This window comes from Symphalangus syndactylus, chromosome 2, assembly GCF_028878055.3.
Source record: "Symphalangus syndactylus isolate Jambi chromosome 2, NHGRI_mSymSyn1-v2.1_pri, whole genome shotgun sequence".
Lineage (NCBI taxonomy): Eukaryota > Metazoa > Chordata > Mammalia > Primates > Hylobatidae > Symphalangus > Symphalangus syndactylus.
This window is the reverse complement of record NC_072424.2, coordinates 89,941,564-89,966,414: the sequence shown is the minus strand read 5'-3', so window position 1 is coordinate 89,966,414 and position 24,851 is coordinate 89,941,564. Positions and strand designations below refer to the sequence as shown.

Below are 24,851 nucleotides of genomic sequence, written 5' to 3'. Positions count from 1 at the left end.
AGAACATAACTCTTCAGCTAAGCAGTTTTTCAGTTTTCATATCTGATGACTAAACTATTAAACATTAGTGAGCATTTTTACCACTGTTGTGTTTTCATATGACTCATGTTATAGAAAACTGGCATTTTACATAAGAATTAACTTGATGTTGGATACAATCTTACCTTTACCTTCTTTTTCTTACTAGGGTACTATCTGTGACTAAGTTGATCACCATTTTAGCTTGGAAAAATAACTGACGGTGTCACAGTCACACAAACAAATAATTGCTGGCCATTGTGAGCTAAGGTATCATTAGGACCTAAACATGTGGTCCTTAGGATGGCAAAAAAATGTAATAGTTTACATGTCTGAGAGGTGGTAGCAGTGGGAGAATGATAGGTTTTAGCATCAGAATTCAGTTAGAATTTTTTTTTCTTTTTCTTTTTCTTTTTTTTTTTGAGACAGGGTCTTCCTCTGTCATCCAGGCTGGAGTGCAGTGGCATGATCATGGCTGACTGCATGCAGCCTCAAGCTCCTGGGCTCAAGCAATCCTCCTGCCTCAGCATCTCAAGTAGCTGGGACTACAGGTGCACACCACCATGCCCAGCTAATTTTGTATTTTTTTGTAGATACAGAGTTTTACCATGTTGCCCAGGCCAGTCTCAAATTCCTGGGCTCAAGTGATCCACCCACCTTGCCCTCCCAAAGTGCTAAGGTTACAGGCATGAGCCCACTGTGCCCAGCCAGGTTTGAATTTTGACACAATGTTAGCTCTGAGATTTTAAGCAAATCATTGAAAGTTTGTCTGTAAAATGGTATTAATTCTTACCTTACAGAGTTGTCGTGAGGAATTAAAAACAATCTAACATGTATAAAGCCAATGACTGGGACACAAGAATTCAATCAGCACTACTTCCTACATATTTTTGTGTCATTCTTGAAATCAGAGTATTGAGACACTGATTTCACTTTTTAGTCACGGATATATATGAAGTAAAGTATCTGTAAGTGGGGTATTCTTAAAATCCTGTAATTTACCATTTTAACTAGTCAATTTGGCATACCATGCTTCTTTAGAATGGGTGATACAATGAAACAAACCAAACAGTAGCCTTAATGATGAAACTTTACAACATTAGAATGATACATCAGAAGACAAAAGGAACTTGAGTCTCCAGCACATTTTCATAAAGCAATAGATAAACAAGGGCAATACAAATGGTGAATAAAAAGATGGTGAAGTATCCAAATACCCCCTTAAGTATCGTAAGCTTTAGAGCAATAGTCTTTCAATTCTCAAGATATTAATTCATGAGATGCAGAAAATGAGTGATATTTGAACTTGTCATGTTCTAAGAAAAAAAGACCCATGGACTTCATTCATTCATTTAATGAATATTTGCTGAGAATCCACCATGAGCCAGGCATGTGTTAAGTGTTAAAGATAAAAGATTAAGCAAAAACAAACACAGTTCCTATTATGGTAGATTTTGTAGGTTACGATAGGATTTGTTTTAGTCTAGGATATTTAATCTAAATCTAAGAGACGAGGGGGCATTAATTAGGTGGAAATGAGTGGGAGAAAAAAAACACTGACACAGTTGAGGAGGGGGCAAAGAGGAAAACAGCATGTGCAAAGGTCATGCCAGTAAAGACAATAAAAAATCTGAAAGGCCAGCATAACCACAGCATGGAAAACAGAAAATAAAGAGAGTCTGAGACATAAGTACAGGCCAAATCATGCAGGAGCAAAAACTCAAGTTAAAATTTTAGACTTTATCTTATGAACAAGGAAGCCCATCAAAGAATTTTAATTTCTCAGGACACATATTTAGGTTTCATTGATTTTTCTCTATTTTCTATTTACTATTTATTTGATTTCCACTCCAATCTTTATTATTTCTTTTCTTCTGTCTATTTTGGGCTTAATTTGCTTTTCTTTTTCTAATTTCTTAAGATAGAAGCTTAGGTCATTGATTTTAGTGCTTTCTTCTTTTCTAATGTAAATATTTAATTCTATAAATTTCCATCAAAGCACTCCTTTAGCTGCATTCCACAAATTTTTTAATTTTGTATTTTCATTTCCTTCAGTTAAAATTTTTCTTTGTTTTTTTCTTTGACCTATGAGTTGTTTACAATTACATTGTTTAATTTTCCAATATTTAGGAATATTCTACTTTTTTGTTACTGATTTCTAATTAGGTTCCATTTTTGTTAGAGAACATTCTTTGTATCACTTGAATCCTTTTAAATTTATTTAGGCTTGTTTTTATAGCCAGAATATAAACTGCCTTGGCAAATGTTCCACACATACTTGAATGTATATGCTGCTATAGTTGGCTTCAGTGTTCTATATAAGTATTTTCCAATATTTAGGAATATTCTAGTTTTCTGTTACTGATTTCTAATTAGGTTCCATTTTTGTCAGAGAATATTTGTTGTATGACTTGAATTCTTTTAAATTTATTTAGAGTTGTTTTTATAGCCAGAATATAAACTGCTTTGGTAAATGTTCCACACGTACTTGAATGTATATGCTGCTATAGCTGGCTTCAGTGTTCTATGTAAGTAATTTGTTGATTGACAGAATTGTTCAAGTCTTCCATATTCTTACTGATTTTCTATATACTTGGTTTATCAACTACTGAAATAAGGGTGTGAAATCTCCAACAATAATTGTAATTTTATTTACTTCTCCTTTCTATTCTGCAGTTTTTACTTCAGGTATTTTGAAGCTATTATTTGGTGCATAAATATTTAGTATTGTTACAGCCTCTTGATGAAATGACACTTTTATCATTATGAAATATGTCTGATATCTTTGCTCTATAGTCTACTTTTCTGATACTTGTATAGCTACTCTTCATTCATTAATTTTAGTATGACATATCTTTTCCTATTCTTTTATTTTTAACCAATTTGGTTATTATATTCCAAGTGGGTTTCTTATAACCAGTATATATTTGAGTCTTGCTTATTTTACCCACTGTGATTACCTCTATCTTGAAATTAGGGTATTTTTATCATTTATATTAATATTTAATATGATAGATATGGTTGAATTAAAATTTGCCATCTTGCTTTTTGTATTCTATCTGTGCCATCAGTTCTTTGTGTCCTTTTCTTCTTATTCCATTCTTTTGGATCAACTGAATATATTTTATGAATCTATTTTATTCCATTATTGGTTTATTACTATACACCTTTGTGTTTTGTTTTGTGTTACTTTAGGGTTTATAGTATACATATTTAACTTTTCATAGTCCGCCTCCAAATAACATTATACCACTTCACATATACTAGAAGAACCATATAAAAGTATATTCCATTTCCCCTCTCCCACTATATATAATTTTGTTGTCATATATTTTAATTCTATCTATAGTACAAACCCCATGCATGTCATTACACATTTTCCTTTAAGCAATTGTCTTTAAAACAAGAGACATCTTCTATATTCATCTACATTTTCATCATTTTCAGTGCTCTTTATCCCTTTGAGTAGGTCCAGATTTTCTTACAACATAATTTTCCCTTTGCCTGAATGTTTTCATTTAACAGTGCTGGTCTGTTGGTGACTAATTAATTTAGCTTTTATATCTCTTTTCATACTCATTGTGGAACAATATGTTAACTGGGTATAGAATTCTCAATTAGCAGTTTTGTTTTCTTTAAGTACTTTAAAGATTTGGGTCCACTATGTTCCGGCTTGCATTGTTCCCAACAAGAAGTCTGTTGACTTTTTTATCTTTGTTCCTCTATATATGTCTTTTTTCTCTGGCTGGCTTTAATATTTGCTTTTTATCACTGATATTAAGCAAATTGATTATAATGTACTCGGCATAGTTTTCTTTCTGTTTCTTGTGCCTAAGGTTCACCGAGCTTCTTGGATCTGTGGATGCATAATGCTTATCAGATTTGAAATTTTTTTTTTTTTTTTTTTTATTATACTTTAGGGTTTTAGGGTACATGTGCACAATGTGCAGGTTTGTTACATATGTATCCATGTGCCATGTTGATTTCCTGCACCCATTAACTCGTCATTTAGCATTAGATGTATCTCCTAATGCTGTCCCTCCCCCTTCCCCCCACCCCACAACAGTCCCCGGAGCGTGACGTTCCCCTTCCTGTGTCCATGAGTTCTCGTTGTTCAATTCCCACCTATGAGTGAGAACATGCGGTGTTTGGTTTTTTGTCCTTGCGATAATTTACTGAGAATGATGTTTTCCAGTTTCATCCATGTCCCTACAAAGGACACGAACTCATCATTTTTTATGGCTGCATAGTATTCCATGGTGTATATGTGCCACATTTTCTTAATCCAGTCTATCGTTGTTGGACATTTGGGTTGGTTCCAACTCTTTGCTATTGTGAATAGTGCCGCAATAAACATACGTGTGCATGTGTCTTTATAGCAGCATGATTTATAGTCCTTTGGGTATATACCCAGTAGTGGGATGGCTGGGTCAAATGGTATTTCTAGTTCTAGATCCCTGAGGAATCGCCACACTGACTTCCACAATGGTTGAACTAGTTTACAGTCCCACCAACAGTGTAAAAGTGTTCCTATTTCTCCACATCCTCTCCAGCACCTGTTGTTTCCTGATTTTTTAATGATGGCCATTCTAATTGGTGTGAGATGGTATCTCACTGTGGTTTTGATTTGCATTTCTCTGATGGCCAGTGATGAGGAGCATTTCTTCATGTGTTTTTTGGCTGCATAAATGTCTTCTTTTGAGAAGTGTCTGTTCATGTCCTCTGCCCACTTTTTGATGGGGTTGTTTGTTTTTTTCTTGTAAATTTGTTTGAGTTCATTGTAGATTCTGGATATTAGCCCTTTGTCAGATGAGTAGGTTGCAAAAATTTTCTCCCATTGTGTAGGTTGCCTGTTCACTCTGATGATAGTTTCTTTGGCTGTGCAGAAGCTCTTTAGTTTAATGAGATCCCATTTGTCGATTTTGGCTTTTGTTGCCATTGCTTTTGGTGTTTTAGACATGAAGTCCTTGCCCACGCCTATGTCCTGAATGGTATTGCCTAGGTTTTCTTGTAGGATTTTAATGGTTTTAGGTCTAACATATAAGTCTTTAATCCATCTTGAATTAATTTTTGTATAAGGTGTAAGGAAGGGATCCAGTTGCAGCTTTCTACATATGGCTAGCCAGTTTTCCCAGCACCATTTATTAAATAGGGAATCCCTTCCCCATTTCTTGTTTTTGTCAGGTTTGTCAAAGATCAGATAGTTGTAGCTATGCGGCATCATTTCTGAGGGCTCTGTTCTGTTCCATTGATCTATGTCTCTGTGGTGGTACCAGTACCATGCTGTTTTGGTTACTGTAGCCTTGTAGTATAGTTTAAAGTCAGGTAGCGTGATGCCTCCAGCTTTGTTCTTTTGGCTTAGGATTGACTTGGCGATGCGGGCTCTTTTTTGGTTCCATATGAACTTTAAAGTAGTTTTTTCCAATTCTGTGAAGAAAGTCATTGGTAGCTTGATGGGGATGGCATTGAATCTATAAATTACCTTGGGCAGTATGGCCATTTTCACGATATTGATTCTTCCAACCCATGAGCATGGAATGTTCTTCCATTTGTTTGTATCCTTTTTTATTTCATTGAGCAGTGGTTTGTAGTTCTCCTTGAAGAGGTCCTTCACATCCCTTGTAAGTTGGATTCCTAGGTATTTTATTCTCTTTGAAGCAATTGTGAATGGGAGTTCACTCATGATTTGGCTCTCTGTTTGTCTGTTATTGGTGTAGAAGAATGCTTGTGATTTTTGTATATTAATTTTGTATCCTGAGACTTTGCTGAAGTTGCTAATCAGCTTAAGGAGATTTTGGGCTGAGACAATGGGGTTTTCTAGATATACAATCATGTCATCTGCAAACAGGGACAATTTGACTTCCTCTTTTCCTAATTGAATACCCTTTATTTCCTTCTCCTGCCTGATTGCTCTGGCCAGAACTTCCAGCACTATGTTGAATAGGAGCGGTGAGAGAGGGCATCCCTGTCTTGTGCCAGTTTTCAGAGGGAATGCTTCCAGTTTTTGCCCATTCAGTATGATATTGGCTGTGGGTTTGTTGTAGATAGCTCTTATTATTTTGAGATATGTCCCATCAATACCTAATTTATTGAGAGTTTTTAGCATGAAGGGTTGTTGAATTTTGTCAAAGGCCTTTTCTGCATCTATTGAGATAATCATGTGGTTTTTGTCTTTGGTTCTGTTTATATGCTGGATTACATTTATTGATTTGCGTATGTTGAACCAGCCTTGCATCCCAGGGATGAAGCCCACTTGATCATGGTGGATAAGCTTTTTGATGTGCTGCTGGATTCGGTTTGCCAGTATTTTATTGAGGATTTTTGCATCAATGTTCATCAAGGATATTGGTCTGAAATTCTCTTTTTTGGTTATGTCTCTGCCAGGTTTTGGTATCAGGACGATGCTGGCATCGTAAAATGTGTTAGGGAGGATTCCCTCTTTTTCTATCGATTGGAATAGTTTCAGAAGGAATGGTACCAGTTCCTCCTTGTACCTCTGGTAGAATTCAGCTGTGAATCCATCAGGTCCTGGACTCTTTTTGGTTGGTAAGCTATTGATTATTGCCACAATTTCAGGACCTGTTATTGGTCTATTCAGAGATTCAACTTCTTCCTGGTTTAGTCTTGGGAGGGTGTATTTGTCGAGGAATTTATCCATTTCTTCTAGATTTTCTAGTTTATTTGCATAGAGGTGTTTGTAGTATTCTCTGATGGTAGATTTTTTAGGCATTGTTTCTTCAAGTAATTTTTGTTCCCTCCTCTGGCATGCCAGTTACATGTATATTACACTGTTGAAAGTTGTGCCACAGTTCACTAGTTCTCCTTTTTAAAAAAATCTTTTCTTCTCTGTTTTATTTTGCACAGTTTCCATTGCTACATCTTTAAGTTTGCTAATCTTTTCTTTTGCCTAATGTCTAATCTGCTCTTTATTCCATCCATTTTTCACCTTAGATATTGTACTTTCCATCTCTAGAAGTCTAATTGGGATCTCTTTTTCGTATTTCTTTGTCCCTTCTCAGTCTGCCTGGGCTTCCTTCTGTCCTCTTTAACATATACTGCTTTAATGTTCTTTTAATTTTATGTAACTGTTATGTTTACTAATTCTTTCATTTCTGCCATTTCTTGTTCTATTTTTAACTAATTTTTCACCTCATTATGGGACTCATCTTTGCATATCTGGCAATTTTTGACTTGAGTGCCAGGCATTGTGATTTTACATTGCTAAACAATTTTATTTTTATTCCTCTAAGTATTTTTAAGTTTTGGTCTGGGACACAGCTATTTGGAAACAGCCTGGCTCTTTGGAGGCTTGGTTTCATGCTCTCTTAGGCTAGATCACAACAGCCTTTCATCCAGGGCTAATTTTTCTCCACTACTGAGGTACCTTTCTGAGTACTCAATGTTCCAGCTATTTTAAGGTTTCTCCACTCAAGATACGGGGAATGTGAATTAGTCCTAGCCCTATGTGAACCCTAGGAATTGTTCTGCCCGCTTATTTCCAGTGGTTCTTTCCTCAGTCTTACATAGTTTCCATGAATCCATGCAAGGATCAGCACTCAGTTTAGGCTCATGAGGAACTCCCTAAAGATTTTCAGAGCTTTCTTTTTGCATACTCTCTCCTCTTTGGCATTCTGCCCTGCAAATTCTAGCTGTCTGATCCTCTAAAATTTCTAACGCTGTCTCCTCAACTCAGTGTGGCCATTGGGCTGTGTTTGTACTCTATTCATTAGAAAGGTGTCATTAGGTCTAGCCTACACTCAAGGAGAGGGGCTTAAACAAGAACAGGAGACAGAGATCATTGGGTGCCATCTTGGAGGATGCCTACCACAGATGCTGTATTTTGATGTAATGTCTCAGAATGCTTGTGCAGTACACGCAAGTGTTTATCAAATATTTCTGGCTTTCTTTTTTCCAGAAATTGAAATTCCTGGCCACCTTATGATTACTTGGAGCCCATGTGATTAGTTTTAGTCAGTGAATTATGAGCAACCATTAATTGCTAGTGTAAGACCCTCCTGAGTTTGTCTCTACCACAAAAACCAGAAATGTATCTCACATCATAAATAAAAATCAACCAAAATTAACTAAAGACTCAAACATATGACCTGAAATTAAAACTACTAGGAGAAAGCAGGAAAATGTCTCCACAACATTAGTTTGGGCAATGATTTCTTGGATATGACCCAAAAAGCACAGGAACAAAAGCGAAAGTAGACAAAAGGGATTACATCAAACTAAAAAGCTTCTGCACAGCAGAGGAAACAATATAATGAAGAGACAACTCACAGATTAGGAAAAATATTTATAAACCATACATCTGCTAAGGGGCCAATATCCAAAAATACATAAAGAAGTCAAACAACTTCACAAGAAAACACATAGCCCAATTAAAAATGGGCAAAGAACCGGAATAGACGTTTCTCAAAAGAATACATACAATGGCCACAGATACATGAAAAAATACTCAATATCACTAATCATTAGGGAAATGAAAATTTAAAAACATAATGATATTTATCACCTCACACCTTTTAGAATGGCAGCTATCAAAAAGATAAAAGATAAATGTTGGCTAGGATGTGGAGAAAAGAGCCTTTTTAACACTGGCAGTGGGAATCAAATTAATACAGCCATTATGGAAAACAGTATGGATTCCTCAGTCAAAAATAGAATCACCATATGATCCAGCAATCCCACTTCTGGATATATATCCAAAGGAACTGAAACAAGTATGTCAAAAAGATATCTGCCCTCCCATGTTTACTGCAGCATTATCCACGATACCTAAGATATGGAAGCAACCTAACTATCCATCAATAGATAAACAAATAAAGAAACAGATAAAGAAAATGTGGTATATATACACAATGGAATACTATTCAGCCTTAAAAAAGAAGAAAATGCCGTCATTTGTGACAACATGGATGAACCTGGAGGACATTACGCTAAGTGATATTAGCCAGCCACAGAAAGACAAACACTGCATGATCTCACTTATATGTGGAATCTAAAAAAGTCAAGCTCATAAATGTAGAGAGTAGAACGGTGGTTACCAGAGGGTAGTAAAGCTGGAGGGTAGGACAGGGATAGAGAGCAGAAAGATGTCCAAAGGATACAAAGTTTCAGTTAGGAGGAATAAGTTTTACAGATCTATTACATAGCATGGTGACTAGTTACTAATAATATATATTTCAGAACTGCTAAAAGAGCAGATTTTAAATGTTCTCATCACAAAAAAATTCTGAGTATGTGAAATGATGGATATGTTAATCAGATTGATTTAATCATTCCACAATGTAAATATTTATCAAAAAATCAACTGTACCCCATTAATATATACAATAATTAATCAATTTAAAATCAAATAAATCAAAAATGGACCAAATAATGGCAGATCATCAGCCTGAGTGCCAGAAGGGGGATAACATAAAGCATAGCCCCCAGACACCCCTCAATGGTCATGTATCATGTACAAAAAAAAAAATTATTGTTTTACACCACTGAGATTTTGGGGTTGATTGTTACCACAGCACAACAAAGTTTATGCTGAGGTATACAGACTTTGGTCCAGACTTAGGTACCACTATGACAAAAATCTCAAATATAAGTCACCATACCTAAGTGGTCAAGCAGCAATTAACAAGGAAACTGTTGTGGAAAGCTAAAAGGATAGTGATCTATGTCACTCAGGAACAAACCTGTTGGGAAAAACCTTTGGAAAACTGTGATAACCTAGAAGGCATGTGATTTAACTAACGAATTTAAAGGTTGGGAGAAGAGGCTGGAAAACAATAACATGTCAGTTGCTACTGTTTGTCAAGTTATATGCGAAAGAGATGAGCTCAGAAATGGCGGTGTGCAAGCAAGAATAAAAACAGATAGACCACCCACAAATCTGAATTATATCTTAATGATAACTTACAAAAGCTATAGAATAATTTTCTTCTAAAACATTTTATTCCCCTTCAGAACTTTGCAGCATGTTTTCAATGCCTTCCAGTACTGAATGTGCTATAGATGAGTCTAAAGTAGTCTAATTAATTGTTTTTTCTTCATCCCACTCCCCTGTTCATTTCATGCCTAGGAACCTAAAAAATTCTCTCTTTATTCTGAAAAGTTGAATGACTTAATGAGGCTACATGTCTTGGTGTTGATTTTTCTATAAACTGTCCTATAGAACATAGTGTGTATCCTTTTAATCTATGTATTTTTCTTCCTTTTTTTTTTATCAAGTACATTTTTTCCTCCATTTGCTGTGGGCACATGTTAATCTTATGTTGAGCCATCTTTGTCTCCTCCATACATATTATTTTTAATAACTTTCATATCTCTGGGTTTTGCCTAGTATTCTGTTATTATTTTAAGACTTTCCTCTACATTATAATTTGATGTGCATCTCTCTAGTCTGCTTCTTAATGCTTTTAAAAATTATTCCTTTAAGTCCTTTAAGGTGGATGTTGTTGTCTTCAGTTAATTTCCTTAGTTCTTTTATCTCCATTTTATTTCATTTATTCATCAAATATTTATTTACTATCTACTATATGCAAGGTACTATCCCTAGTAGTGGATAAAATAACAAGACTCAGCCCTCACAGAGCTCGAGTCTTATTATTTTAGTATCTTGTCTTTAAGTTCCTGTTTTATTGCATTCATATTCTTAAGTTCTTCTTCAGCACAAGGTAGATATGATGAATTTTCTTTTCTCCCCTCTTAGGCTAGGTTTTACCCCAAGGTCTTGTACTTTATCCATCTTTTACATCTTTCCTTCCTTCCTCTCCCCCTTCCTTCCCTCTGTCCCTTCCATCTTTGTCTTCCTTTCTTCCTTCAATTTTAGGAGTCCATAGGATTCCCAATAATTTTTTTCTTTTTCATTTTCAGCATGTGGAATTCTGTTCACTCTATTTGCTCTGTATGTTAGTCAGCTATCACTACAATAAAACTGCACCCCAAAATTTCAGTAGCTTCAACCAAAAACATTTCTCTTGCTTATAATATTCTGAATAGCCCGCTGCAGTTCAACCCATCTCAACTTTGGCTAACCTGGGTTTGCATATACGGAAGTTTTGGAGTGGCTGGCATGTGAGGCTCTACCTTGCTTGACTCTTAGGAAAAACTGTCTCTCAGTCTGATTCTCTACAGACTGAAGTTATTAATAAGATGTGTTAGGACTTTTTCCTGTGTGGGGAATAATGACTGGGACTGCACGAAGGGTAGGGCTCTGCAAAGGCCAGTGTATCATCTCACCTAGCACTGATAACACACTGATACAGACCTATTCACATCACTGCCTACAAACTGGACCAAGACTTGCGAATTTTGGAAGCCCCAGACTTTGGGACTTTAGCATCAAGACCTAAAATGCCCAACTCTACCTCTACCACTGATCCCAGACTCAGTAAGAAGTTAAGAATAAATCCAGCCTACAACAATTTACTGACCAAAAGCCGCCTATTACCAAAAGATATAAAATCCATTGCAACTTTAAACCTACCAGCTACCAGAGAAATTTAACAGTTACTACTACGTGTCTCGGTGGGACAATAAAATGTTCTAATCCATTGAATATTACAGTTCATATTAGCACATATTCATAGCACATATCATATAACTTTTTATTAAACGAAGAAGACTTCTTAGAGTTTTGTAGTTCTTCAGAATTTTTGTGGAAAATATTAATTTCATTAAAGAAGTACTTGAGTTCTTAATTAAAATCTGGTCTAATTTGATCAATAGAAGTTTACATATTTTAATGTTTGACAATTTTAAGGAGTTGGTAATTGTCATAATGCCTAACTTTTTAATCTTCTCCTGCTCTATCCCATCTAAATACCCATCTAAATGCCTAGTGTTAATCTCGTCTCTTCTATCAGACTTCCATATACTCATCTACATCCTCAACCACTGAATCCTATTGCACTTATAGTCAACGCCACACAATTCTTTGAGTATTTCGCTTGTATGTCTTCAATTAGATTGTAAGCTTCTTGGAACTGGATCTATGCCTTAATTTCTTTCTAATCTTCCCAGCGAGCCTACAAGTTAATTTGGGGAGTATACAGCGTTCAACAAATACTGGTTGGGTCTGTGACCTTAGCTTTGCCATTTTTGTCAAAGCGTATAACCATCTAGTTTCAACTGTGCCCTGACATGTCTATTTCTCTGGGATTTCTCTTTGCTCAACGCCATTGTTCATTTTCTATTAGAATAAAGGGCTTGTTGGACAGAGATGCTAACGCAGCGTCCCGTGCAATCTGAATAAACGGACTGATCCACCGCCCAGGGTGTTGAGGCTGTGAACAAAAATTAAACCTCTGATAGCCTACGAACAGCTTAACGACACATATTTAAAAATACCACTCCAAAGCCTAGTTACCCGCCAGTTACCCCGGCCTCCGGAGCTGCCGATGCTCGAAGATGTTGACGAGGCAGCTAGGATATGCAGTCCGGAAGCCCAGTCGCTATGGTAACGGTGAGACGCAAGTGCACTTGCGCGGCCTTCTGACGGAAAACCTCAGCCTGAACCTACGGACGTGCTTAGCGACGGCAGAGGCTTGCGGCAGTAGCGTGACTTACGGCAGCCCTCTAGTAGAGCGCCGTTGCGGAGGGAATGCAGAAGCGGCCGCGGGCTAGCAAGCTCCCGGAGCAGGCGGCGCTCCACCATGACCCAGTCGGTGGTCGTACAGGGTGAGCTACGCCGGGCGGTTAGAGACCTGGTCGCCGCAGAATCCGGCGGCCATGTTTCCTGCCTGATGTCCTATTCTCTTTCCTTCCTCTCCTTCGGTCGCAGTCGGCCAGTGCGGAAACCAGATCGGCTGCTGCTTCTGGGACCTGGCACTAAGGGAGCACGCCGCGGTCAACCAGGTACCCGCCCGCCGCCGCGAGCCTCCCTCGCCTGTCAGCTAGGTCTTCCAGCCCATACGCAGGAAATAATCGACTTGAGCTTTCATCTGACCGGTTTAAGATGCATGGGATCTTCCCAGTAAAGAACGTACTGGTTTTTAAACATGTTGCTGTCAGACACACACTAAACTAAAAGAACACTGGCCAGCGACCTTAGTCTTAACATTTTTCCTGATTCTCAGGGTCTCCTCTTTATTGGTGTTCGTGTGCAGAGCAGTGAGACTTGTATATGGGAAAGTACTTTGTAAAATAGATAGCACGTGTGGTTATTGTATTCTTTAATTTAACCGGTCAGCTTTTAAAAAGATTACCAAGAATCCAGAGAACGCTCATTTGATGGACCTGTCCTACAGTCCTATGGGTGAAATCCTTTCTTTAGTACCCCCTGCTGAACTTTATCTGTAGATCTGGCATTTACTCTTCTAAGGAGATTGGGAAGAGTCAGGCTCTGCATTTTGTGATACTTGCTTTTTCTTATCAGAGTCTCATCCTAGCCATTACAGTATTATGTAATTAAAATTGAAAGAACTTGATTTGGGCGAGAAGCAAAACCTAAATGCTATTAACATATGTTTTTCTTTTTAGAAAGGAATTTATGATGAGGCAATAAGCAGCTTCTTTAGAAATGTGGACACCAGGTAAGATGGGATTAAAGTCTGTCACAGTGTGATACTTTAAGTTTCAATAGCTTGGGAGAGAATTCTTCAAAGGACAATAAAAATAGCCAGTAGCTGCGAAGTTGTGTTTTTTTTTGTTTCATTATTGAAAGCATATTTATTCTATTAGATTATTAATATTCTCATATCATTTTTCAGAACAAGACAACAGGTTTCCCTTTAGTGTGACTTCTTTTAACTTAACCTTGAAATAAGTTTCATTAAAAGAAAGCTGAAATTTTCCCAGAGGGCATCTTGTTAATGCATCCTGTAATAACTAATTTTTGAAAGAAAAATATATTGTTTACATATATGCTGTAAATATAAAAATATACTTAAGAAAGTGACAAGCAGTCGTTGGATTGTTTTTGTTTATTTAATAAAGAGTATATGTAAGTACCATATATGTTTTATCTGGAAGAGTAATTTAAGTTGCCGTTCAGGATATCTCCATAATCTTTTAATAGTAAATCATTAAGTTCATGCATTTTCAAAATACTTTATAAAACTAACTGCTGTGCTTAAACTGAAAAATATATACTTCACGTCAGGCTTTAATCCAATAGGAACATCAGTTCTAGTTTAAAATAGTTGGCTGGGTGTGTGAGCAGTTATCTTCAGAGAAAGCTGATTAGTCCCCGCTTCCTGGGTGAATTCCAGAGTCTATCTAGGGCACTGGCTTGCAAACATAGAAGTGTCATTGGCATCTCGAGATGGGTTCGGTGCTCTCCAGTACAGCCAGGTTAACCAAAGACCAAATTCTCATTTTCATAGGAACATTACATTATCTTTTGTAGGAAATCTAACTGAAAAGCTATATAATAATCTGAAGGTTGTAATAATCTAGGTGACCATGGAATCAGACCAAAGGAAGTTAGGTGTATTACCTTAATGGCTCGTATCATTTATCTTTATCTTATGGAGATATCTGTCATATAGACTATAGATTCCCTCTTATTTGTAGCCCACAATATCCTCACCTCTAAATTCTCTTAGGAGACTCAAATTTGCCTCTGTAATACTTCCTTTCAGGCGCTTCTCTTGCTAAGTTCCTACACCCACCTCTTTACTTCTTGTTACCCAACGCTTAACATTGAGTATTACAGAGTTGAGACTCAGCCTGGGAGCTTTTCTTTCTTCATAAGGTGACTCTTCATAACTACACTCTCATCTACTCTGTGTGTTTTATGCTTTAACCTGAGAGCACTATTATTTTCCCGGTAAGTTTGGCAAGCAGGGTTGTGGCATCTTGCACTTCTTTCTGTGTACTATCAACATATGCAGCATCTGTTCCACAGCTTAGTACAAAAAATATTTTTCAAAGTAAAACCATATCTTTGTGTACTATTCTTATCAAATTTTTATACCTTTTGAGTAGCATGATAGGAATTTACCTACAGCATGGGTTGGCATGCATATACTTTCTGTAAAGGACCAGGCAGTAAATATTTTGGGTTTTGTGAACCATAAAGTCTTTTGCACCACTACTTGATCTGTAGCATGATTGTGGGCATAGGTAATACATAAAGGAATGGGTGTGTCCATATTTGAATAAAACTTTATTTAGGAAAACAGGCAGCTAGTTGAATTTGGCCTGACGATTGGCTACCCTTCATATATTCTGTCTTGTGAACTGTCTTTATTGACCCATATACTGCGTTAGATTTCAGTACTTTGGCAACTTACTTCCAACGTGAAATTCTGAGAACAACCTTAGATACTCAATGGTAAATACCAGTTATATCAGTTGATGGGTGTTTAGCTGCAATAGGAGACTACATTAATGGTGGCTGAAGCAGTAAAGGTATCAATTTATCTCACAAATCTGGAAATCAGATATTCTAGGTTTAAAGGAATGCCTCAAAGATCTAATACTATATATGTTCCGTTGTCTGTAAGTGTGTTGGCTTTTTGTACTTGTATTATTACTTCATGACTATAAAATGGCAGTCTGCTCCAGGAATCACATCCATATTCATGTTTGAGGCAGGAAAAAGGAAGAAGATAAGCACCAACTGCCTCTGGTCCTTCTTTAAAAGCTTCCCAGAATACTTCCCCTTTATCTCATTGGCTAGAACTGGATTACATGGCCAGCCCTAACTACAAAGATAGCCAGGAAACTAAGTACCTCACTTTTTCAGCCTAATGGGAGGTAACGAAGGAAGAAAGAGATAAGGAATAGCTGTTGTGTCTGCCTTACCTGGCCTATAAGCAGTCTTATTATACAAATGGAAGTTAACTTTATTACTTGATAGCGCTATTAGCCATGGATGATCTTATGACATTTCTCATTTTTTTATCTTTCAGAGTGGTTGGTGATGGTGGAAGTATTTCCAAGGGAAAAATATGTTCTTTAAAAGCACGAGTAAGATACATATGCTTGGATTCTTATATTACATGTATTTTTTAAATAACTATTCTCAGTAACTATCATGAGAATAAAACTTTAAACTTTTCAAAGTAGAAAAAAATTACTAAGCCACATTTAATATAAATATAACTAAGCAGACATTTGTGTCCACCTAACACATTAGGGGGAAAAACCCATACTTTAAAACACTGTAGTTAGCCTGTTTTCAAGAGAAATACTGTCTAGATAAATGATAACAAAAGGAGCCTTCTTAACTCTAAGGACCCGAAATACGTACTAGTACAGTTTAATGTTTTATTCAAAGATACTGAAAGATTTATTTGCATCAAGGTTACTACCAATAAAAAACATGGAACCAGCCACATTGTAGTGAATAAAAACGATTAACCATGTAAGTTCTCCTGAACGAAGTACTTCAGGTTCTTAGCCCATGTTTACAGTCTTATTTACAGTCTTAATCATTCCAACAATATTTCTGTGATTGTTTCTCTGTAACAAACTACTTTTTCTGATTTTTGATCAGTGATCTTTGACTATAACAGAAAAGAAAGTTTAAATGTTATGGAAGGAATTGAGATGCCAAGGATCAGACCTGGTGTAGTAGCTTAAAGACGTGAGCAATAGTTTTGTGACATCTGGGAATCATCTTGTATCTGCAATCTCCAATGTCCTTGGAAAACAAAATTTAGGGCAGAGATCATGTGCTTGCAGGCTGTTACAGTAACTAACTAACACAGTGTGCTTTGTGATGTAGACAGGGCAGGTATCCCAATCCAAATCTTAGAGAAAAACAGACTTTGACATTTCCTAGACTACTCCCAATTGAATCTTTTTCCTACAACCTTATCAGTAAGCAGATTGAGAGGTGGAGGAAACACTATTAGGAAGAAATAAATCAGCGTGTTTTTGTAGCCTTTGACTTTTTTTCCGAGAAGGTACTCTTTCATTTTCTCCTTAAGAGCTCTTGGTATTATGTGGTTGTGATCACTGAAGAGTCCAGGCTTCACAAGATAACTTGGTGCTTGGGTCCCTCCATTGTGTTCAGTTTCTTAGGTTAATAAATACTCAGAATTTTATAAATCCTATGTTACAATTGTAAAGCCAGGTGGCTCTGAAAGGAAATACAAACATCAAATCCTGGAACAGTTGTGGCTCCAGACCTTGGACGCCTAAGTGAAGAACCCAAAATACTCTCCTAAAGTTTAGTTAATTTCCAAAGGAAAATCAAGGGCCTGATGTAACTAAGGAAGGTCTGCAAGAGTTATATGTCAGGATTTTAATGCTAAGTGACTAGAACAGTGATGATTCTATCAAAACTAATTTCAGGAGGTACCTGACGATCAGTTTGTATTTGCATATTGCTTCCCTTGCCAGATAGCAGAGTAATTGAGGGTATGATTTATGTGTGTTTAATCTTCCACATACCTCAATGAATCTATTTTGGAACAAGGCCAGTATAATCCAATTTGTTTTTTATTTTATAATCTCACAACTTGTAGTACTAAAATTTGCCCATACAGTGAAGTCTTTCTTTGGTTTGTTTAGGTGTTAAAGTCAGCATTTGAGGTCAAAATTGCATATTGTCGGAAATATCCTTGAAAATACCTAACATTGCCAAACATAATCCTATACAGTCCTCTGTATGTAAAGTGTATATATGATTGCTCCATATAAAGGAGCACATTTGTAAAACATAGTTTTATAGTCTTTATGATATACTGCTGTATTATTTTAATTGTAATATCTTAAAGTAGCATGGTTAATTACACAAATGATTAAACTCACTGCTTAATATTATATGGCGACAGAACTGAAAGCCATAAACCGAGCACTTCCTCTGTGACACTGAATCAAAGAGTTAACAAATCATTGTTTAGTGTACCCTAAGAATTTGTCAGCTTTGCTTTTTTTATTTAACTCTACTTAGTTTACTTTTTCACTCTTCTTCCTTGCTGTAGAATATATGGAAAGTACAGGGAAGTGGGAGGACAGCACATGTAATCCTACTGCCAAGCTATCCCTGCTTTACATTTTACTAGATGTCCTTCATCTTTTTTTTTTTCTGTTTTTTCTTTCCATAATTAATTTTGTGTTTTATATTCTCATTTCTTCTTAGGAGTGTAGGTTTTCTGTCATGTCAGCTAAAGTTTGTGGTAATGAATTAAATTGTGAATTACTTGGGGGAAGGGACCATGTTGTCATTTTTTACATCTATCCAGTGCCTTTGCTTTGCACGTAATGGTAAATTTACTCATTTGAATTGGACAGTTTTGAGCTGTGGTTCATAAACAACAGCATGATTGTTCCCGGTATGCAAGTACATTAATGCATCCGGTATTTATTGAGAACTTGTTCTGGTTAAGGATACCTTCTACATTTCTGAGACCTTGTTAGAAATTCAGTTGAGGGGATTATTCTTGAGGTTTTTTTCCCCAACTAGGCATTTTGGAGTAGGATAAAAGAATTTAGAATCCATCTTTTAATTGGATTCCACCTTTCAAACAGAGTTAAATTCTTTTTTAATTTTTACTCAGATTCTACATAAAGATTTTAATTAAGCTTAAACTATAAAGAGAACAGTGCAGTATTCAGCACATAAATTCTTTTCATTTACAGAGTGAATAACTCTAAAGGAAAATACATTAATTATATTTTATTTTTCTTTCTCAGGCTGTCTTGATTGATATGGAAGAAGGGGTAGTGAATGAAATTCTACAGGGACCACTGAGAGATGTATTTGATACGAAACAGCTCATCACTGATATTTCTGGCTCAGGAAATAATTGGTGAGAATACACAGCGTAAAAATTGAATATCTTCTGAAAAAAATGAGCAATCTTTCTTCATTGTGAGATTCTGCTGATACAAAACAGGATGTAATTTGCCACATAATGCTAGGCCTTTCAGCCCACCACCTTAATAAATAGTGGCTTGGAAGCCACCTGTATTTACTCCTAGTTCCTTCTAACTTTTAAAGAAAAAGATGAATTGTGAAACATTTGCTGAATTCCTTTTCATAAATTGATTCTTGAAGAACATTAAATAATGACAAATGTTTTAAGTAGTTTCATTAACTGTTATCTGTGTTATTTGACTCACTCTCAAGTTGTCTAATTGGTCAGATGTAATAGAATTGATAGAGATGCAAGCCAGACCAGTATCCTAGCATTCAAGCTGAGCCTAAGGCTGTTTAGGCCCTTGAGTATATAATGGTCTCTTCTCTTTACTGTGAAAAAAGCTTCAACAGTGATTACTTAAGAATTCACGTTGAGACTGTTGCTGTTTTTTAGAAATTAAGTAGCTCCTTGTTATTTGCAAATCTCTCATATTCATTATTTTCACCATTTGCAGCCAGTCCCTCAGGTTCATAATGCGGAATGATGTGTAATTTTCCTAAAGCATAAATTTGAATCTTGTGTTCCCAGAGAACCAGTCACTTAGTAAGTGAGCCCATCTGACCACCTAACTGCATTTTCACTAATTGTTGTGTAACTTATTATGTAACTTTTGAGTTACACCTGAAATGCATGTTATGGGAAAATCTTTTGTTTTAATTCATCATAGTGATATTTGCAAATTTGGACAACTTAAAAAGACTTGCAGAGCTGCATGAATATCAATTTCTACCATGTGCCATTTCATCTAATAACATGATGTGACCTTTTTTTCTCATATATGAAACCAGAATAGGTTTGTTTAAATTTTTTATTTTCAGTGTCTCTGTAGTTTACCACATTTTGCTTTTTAATATGTAAAATCCACTACAATTCAGAGTTTACCTTAAATGGAAAGAAGAAAAAATTATGTAACTGAAATCTTGTTTTGTTGGAATTGTACCTTAAGAGAAGGTTAAGAAGATAAATTTAGAAAATCATAGTTTAATATTCACTACTAATGAGCTTACTTATCCAGATATTTGAGGATTATAGATACTGAATATTTGTTTTCTATCTAGTATCTTCAGGATATTGTATGATTTATTTACATGAAACAAGAATAGACTTTACTTAGCTCAATAAAAATACTTTTCAAATTTGTTTAAAATCCTTTTATTTAGATTAGAACTAATCAAATAAAAAAAATAAATGCAAGGAATTTTTAAAATCCATATTCTAATTTTCAGGGCTGTGGGTCACAAAGTTTTCGGCAGTCTTTACCAAGACCAGATTTTAGAGAAACTCAGAAAGTCGGCAGAGCACTGTGATTGCTTGCAGTGTTTCTTTATAATACATTCCATGGGAGGAGGTAAAATTTTTCACTCATTTGCCTGTAACAGTGTTAAAGTGGGAATTCATTTTGCAAACATAAGTCTTGTTTTTAGACCTGTGCTTGATAAAGATAGAACTATTCGGAGGGTGTATAGTTTTTGAGTATATAAACATACACCTTTTTATCTTAAAATTTTGTGGAATTATGTCACTATTTTCTTTTTTTTTTTAATGTAAGCCCTCTTAAGAGTCAACAGAACTATGTTGTAAAATTTTTTTTCTTGCACCTTTAGTTTCTTTTACAGAACATTCAGATACTTTTCAGGATGTATGAGCTTTTGAGGAATGCTGACTTTCTCCTTAGAGTTTGCCTGTACAGTCCTGTTTCCTAGAGTGAAGCATTTTTGACATGTTCATAATGTGTGCTTGCCAAAGGATATCAATACCCTTTCTTTAACTGTCTTCAAACCTTTCTTGTCTCCAAAAAGAGAAAAAAAAGTAAAAGAAACTAGTTTAGTCAATTCCTTTAGATCGTTTATTACATGGCAGTTAATCGACTTGAAGTAAAAATAAATGATCGGCATTGCTTTCTTCCCCCAGGGAAGTCTATACCTTAGAACCGAAGTATTTTGCTCCCCTGTTCTGTAAAAATAAACAGAATGTAATTTGCTGATTTTTAAATAGGCTTAGCAAATTTTAAAAGAACAAAATTGTCACACTTTTTTCCTCCAACCTGAGATTAAGATTTTATATTCAGCAAGTTATGTGTATGTACAGTTGATTTTTTTACATATTATTCATTGACATAGCATTTTAAGATTAAAAGTTAAAATTGCTGTGTAACCATGTCTTTAAAAGACCCTCATAATCATTCAGTTAAGAAACAAATTTGTCTCTGTACTAGTGTAATTAACCTGTAAATTTGAGTTAGCTTTTTAATTGATTTATAGTTCATTATACCTTTTTAAAAAATACCTTTATTACCCAACATCTCAGAAGAACATACTTACAATTCACTTAAAATAGCAAAAATAAATATTAATAATACTAAAGGTTAAAAGTAAAGTTCTTTTTTCCCACATCTAATCCCTGCTCCCTGTCCTCACAGATGATCAAGTTTTCAGGGTCTTTTTATGTCTGTTCTTTCAGATATATTCTATGCCTATCAAAGCATGTATGTATATTTTTACATAAACAAGATTATCCAATATCTACTATTCTGTAACTTTTCCACTTTATCTCTTTCTCAAACATCTTTCCATATGAGCTCTCTGTCATAGAATCAATTATACAGTTTAAAGTGAGTTTGTTATTGATGAGTATTACGTGTTTATGGTGTTTAGTTTTTACATCCAATCATCAGTGAAAGTCTGGGACAAATACTTCTGCATTTGTGCCACTATACCTTCAGACAGTATTCCTAAGAAGAAGATAGGACCAAAGCATATACACATTTTAAGTTTTGGCTGATATTACCTATATGCCTTCCTACAATACTGCACCAGTGCTGCTTACTGGCAACAATGTGTATGAGTTTCTGTTTCCCTACACTAGCACCAATACTGAGTATCATGAGACATAAATCTATTATATGCAAAATTATATCTAGTTTTAATTTGTATTTCCTTAATTAGAAGAAAGGTTGAGCATCTTTACTTCTATTTGCAATTTGTATTTCTTTTATTATGAATCAAATATTTCTATCCTTTGCCCATTTCGTGGTGGCATTATTCATATTTTTTGTTGTTGATTTGTGGGAACTCTTTCTTAGAGAAACTTAGTCCTCCCCATCATATGTACTGAAGGGTTTTTTTGTAAGTTTTTCTTGTTATTTTGTTTATGGGTTTTTAAGTATATATAGAAGTTTTGTTTATTTTTAATGAAATCAAAACTGTCTTCTGTAATGGCTCTGGTTTTTTTATGATGCTAAGAAAGTCCTTCTCATTAAAGATCACCCCAAGAATCTCCCTCACTTTGACTTAGTATTTTTAGCATCATAGCCTTTTAATAGTTATCTGCATGGATTAGAACATTGGCTTTTAAACTTTTTTTTAACCAGAATAGTATGAAATACATTTTATATATCACAATGCATCATACACACATGAAAAAATAAGAAAACGTTATTTACTCATACTACATCTGACATGTTATTTTCTACTGTTTCATTTAAGAAAAGAAAACAGTACTAATCTATTCATTAGTTTCATAGCCTGCTAGTAGTTCAGAACCAGTTTGGAAAACATCGGATTAGAGGATTCCAGTTTTAAGTTCTGAAAAATTTCTGAATTTATGTAAATGTAACTTTATGTATCAGAAAGTTATCTTTAGTGAGATTCCTAGAGTTTCTGCTTTTACATAAGTAGTGTTTCATATTTGAAAATTTTTGAAATTCAAGGTAGACATGCTTAATTGTAAACAATTTTAAGGCTGTTTAAGTTGCTTGATGACATGATAGTTTTCTTCATCAAGATTATATACACACTACACTAAAGCTGTCAAGTTAGTTTTCTTAAGTTGCTTAATATCAAATGCAGACTGAACACTGTCTTAGTTGAATTTTTTACTTGTGCATGTGCAATTGGTTCTTGTGGCATTATATAGGTATAACTTAAATATGAAAAGGAGTAAGATATAGACAGCCCTCCCAAACTCACTGTCAGAGCCAGAGATGGAATTCAAGACTTCATTTCCTGAATGTTGCCCTCATTTCCTTATCCAAAATTAGATTAGTTAATATATAATCACAGAAATAAGTTGAAAATTATTTTTACAAATATAAATTCTGACCAGGTGTGGTGGCTCATGCCTGTAATTCTAGCACTTTGGGAGGCCAAGGCAGAAGCTTGCTTGAACCTAGGAGTTCAAGACCAGCCTGGGCAACATAGGTAGACCCTGTCTCTACACAAATTAAAAAGTTAGCCAGGCGTTGTGGCGCATGCCTGCAGTCCCAGATACTTGGGAGGCTGAGGCAGGAGGATCATTTGACTCTAGGAGGTCAAGGCTGCATTGAGCTGTGATTATGCTGCTTCACTCCAGCCTGAGTGACAGAGCAAGACCCTGTCTCAAAAAAAACAAAATTTCAAATTCTTCACGATTATATTCTGAATCATTTATGCTAATTTTTACAAACATTTTAATCCTCAGGAACAGGATCTGGACTTGGCACATTTCTTTTAAAGGTGCTTGAAGATGAATTCCCAGAAGTATACAGATTTGTGACTTCCATTTATCCTTCTGGTGAGGATGATGTCATAACCTCACCTTATAATAGCATCTTGGCAATGAAGGAACTTAATGAGCATGCAGACTGTGTGTTGCCCATTGACAATCAAGTAAGAAATGACATTGGAACTTATGGATAAATGTTATATATATTCAGTCCTGTATTATGTATATGTGTTTATATGAAACATTCTCTTCACTTTTCAGCCTTCTTAGAGAAAAAATCAGTTTAAATTGTTTTTCTTTCTCTCTCCTAGTAGAATATCATCTACATCCACTCTTCTTAATAGCTTCTCTCCCAATGTTTTTCCCTCAAAAGTCTTTATTTGACATCATTAGCAAAGTCGACCTCATGGTGAATTCTGGAAAGTTGGGTACAACTGTGAAGCCAAAGAGTCTGGTTACTTCAAGTTCTGGGGCTTTAAAAAAGCAGCATAAGAAGCCATTTGATGCAATGAATAACATTGTGGCAAATTTGCTGCTCAACCTAACGAGGTAATTCTAACCACTATTGTGCTTTTGGTGATATTTTGAATTTTTGTAGTAGCATTTTTTAGTTATTCTAAATTGTAGAAGCTGCTTCTGTTTGTATTTTGTCTTCTATCTTCTTTTCTTGGAGTGATCAAGCAGAATTTTAACTTCTATGACTCCAAAGCAGCATTTCCCCAAGTATGTTCCATGGAATATTAATAGATATCATATGATGTAAAAGATTTTGTGGTTGACACACTTGTGAAACACATAGACAAAATTAAACATTTTTTAGCTGTAGAATGTCTTAATCATTTAAACCAACTAATCTGTACCCCCTCATTAGCTGGTCCAAAAGATTTCTGTGGGTTTTTGGTATCAGAGATTGCTTTGACATTATTATATTCTAGATTGTAGAGTATATTAAGCAGATTCTTGAGGATTTAGTTGTTTCTACAGTTACTAATTATTGACTTATATGTGTTTAACTCAAATATAAAGTTTGTTTTAAATAGGATATTTTTATATGTGTAATGAGCAACTAGAATAGTATATTGATTACACTTCAGATAATCCAGAAACAAGAATGACTGTAGGGCCAGCCATGGTGGCTCATGCCTGTAATCTCAGCACACTGGGAGGCCAAGGCAGGTAGATTGCTTGAGCCCAGGAGCTGGAGATCAGCCTGGGGCACATGATGAAATCCGGTATCTACAAAAAATACAAAAATTAGCCAGGCATGGCGTTGTATGCCTACTGTAGTCTCAGCTGCTCAGGAGGCTGAGATGGGAGGCGGCGTTTGCAGTGAGCTGAGATCACACCACTACACTCCAGCCTGGGCAACCAGGGCAAGACCCTGTCTCAAAAAAAAAAAAAAAAAAAGAAAAAATTTAGATGTTGTGTGTTATATTTTATTTTATACATGATTGTTCTGATACTAAATTTCACTAATATGGAAGAAAAGCATGTGTTCTGCACTGAAGAACAGTGTACAAAAGAATT

The 24,851-nt window shown here is 35.6% G+C and overlaps 2 protein-coding genes across 12 annotated transcripts in view; one reads left to right on the top strand and one right to left on the bottom strand.

Moving 5' to 3' along the window:
• Positions 1-24,851, bottom strand: part of FAM229B (family with sequence similarity 229 member B) — a 95,245-nt gene that overhangs the window by 4,539 nt on the left and 65,855 nt on the right. The window contains exon 1 of one of the 7 annotated variants that reach the window (XM_055261705.2): positions 12,403-12,534. The exons of 1 other annotated variant lie outside the window; for it this stretch is intronic. The gene's annotated coding sequence lies outside the window, so the exon portion shown is untranslated. Of the gene's footprint in view, positions 1-164; positions 194-12,391; positions 12,535-24,851 lie in introns of those variants that run through there. 5 more of the 7 variants (XM_055261695.2, XM_055261686.2, XM_055261714.2 and 2 more) reach the window with 5 other exon arrangements.
• TUBE1 (tubulin epsilon 1) overlaps positions 12,532-24,851 on the top strand; it is a 19,455-nt gene continuing 7,135 nt past the window's right edge. For 2 of the 5 annotated variants that reach the window (XR_008653856.2, XR_010116401.1), the window contains exons 1-8: positions 12,605-12,702; positions 12,806-12,879; positions 13,504-13,556; positions 15,882-15,939; positions 18,616-18,731; positions 20,069-20,190; positions 23,301-23,488; positions 23,698-23,873. Coding sequence is in view for 2 of the 5 variants with exons in the window: in XM_055261643.2 (XP_055117618.1) it covers positions 12,678-12,702; positions 12,806-12,879; positions 13,504-13,556; positions 15,882-15,939; positions 18,616-18,731; positions 20,069-20,190; positions 23,301-23,488; positions 23,698-23,873 (812 nt within the window). In the remaining 3 variants the exon portion in view is untranslated. Of the gene's footprint in view, positions 12,703-12,804; positions 12,880-13,503; positions 13,557-14,606; positions 14,795-15,881; positions 15,940-18,615; positions 18,732-20,068; positions 20,191-23,300; positions 23,489-23,697; positions 23,874-24,851 lie in introns of those variants that run through there. The other 3 variants (XM_055261643.2, XR_008653854.2, XM_055261658.2) reach the window with 3 other exon arrangements.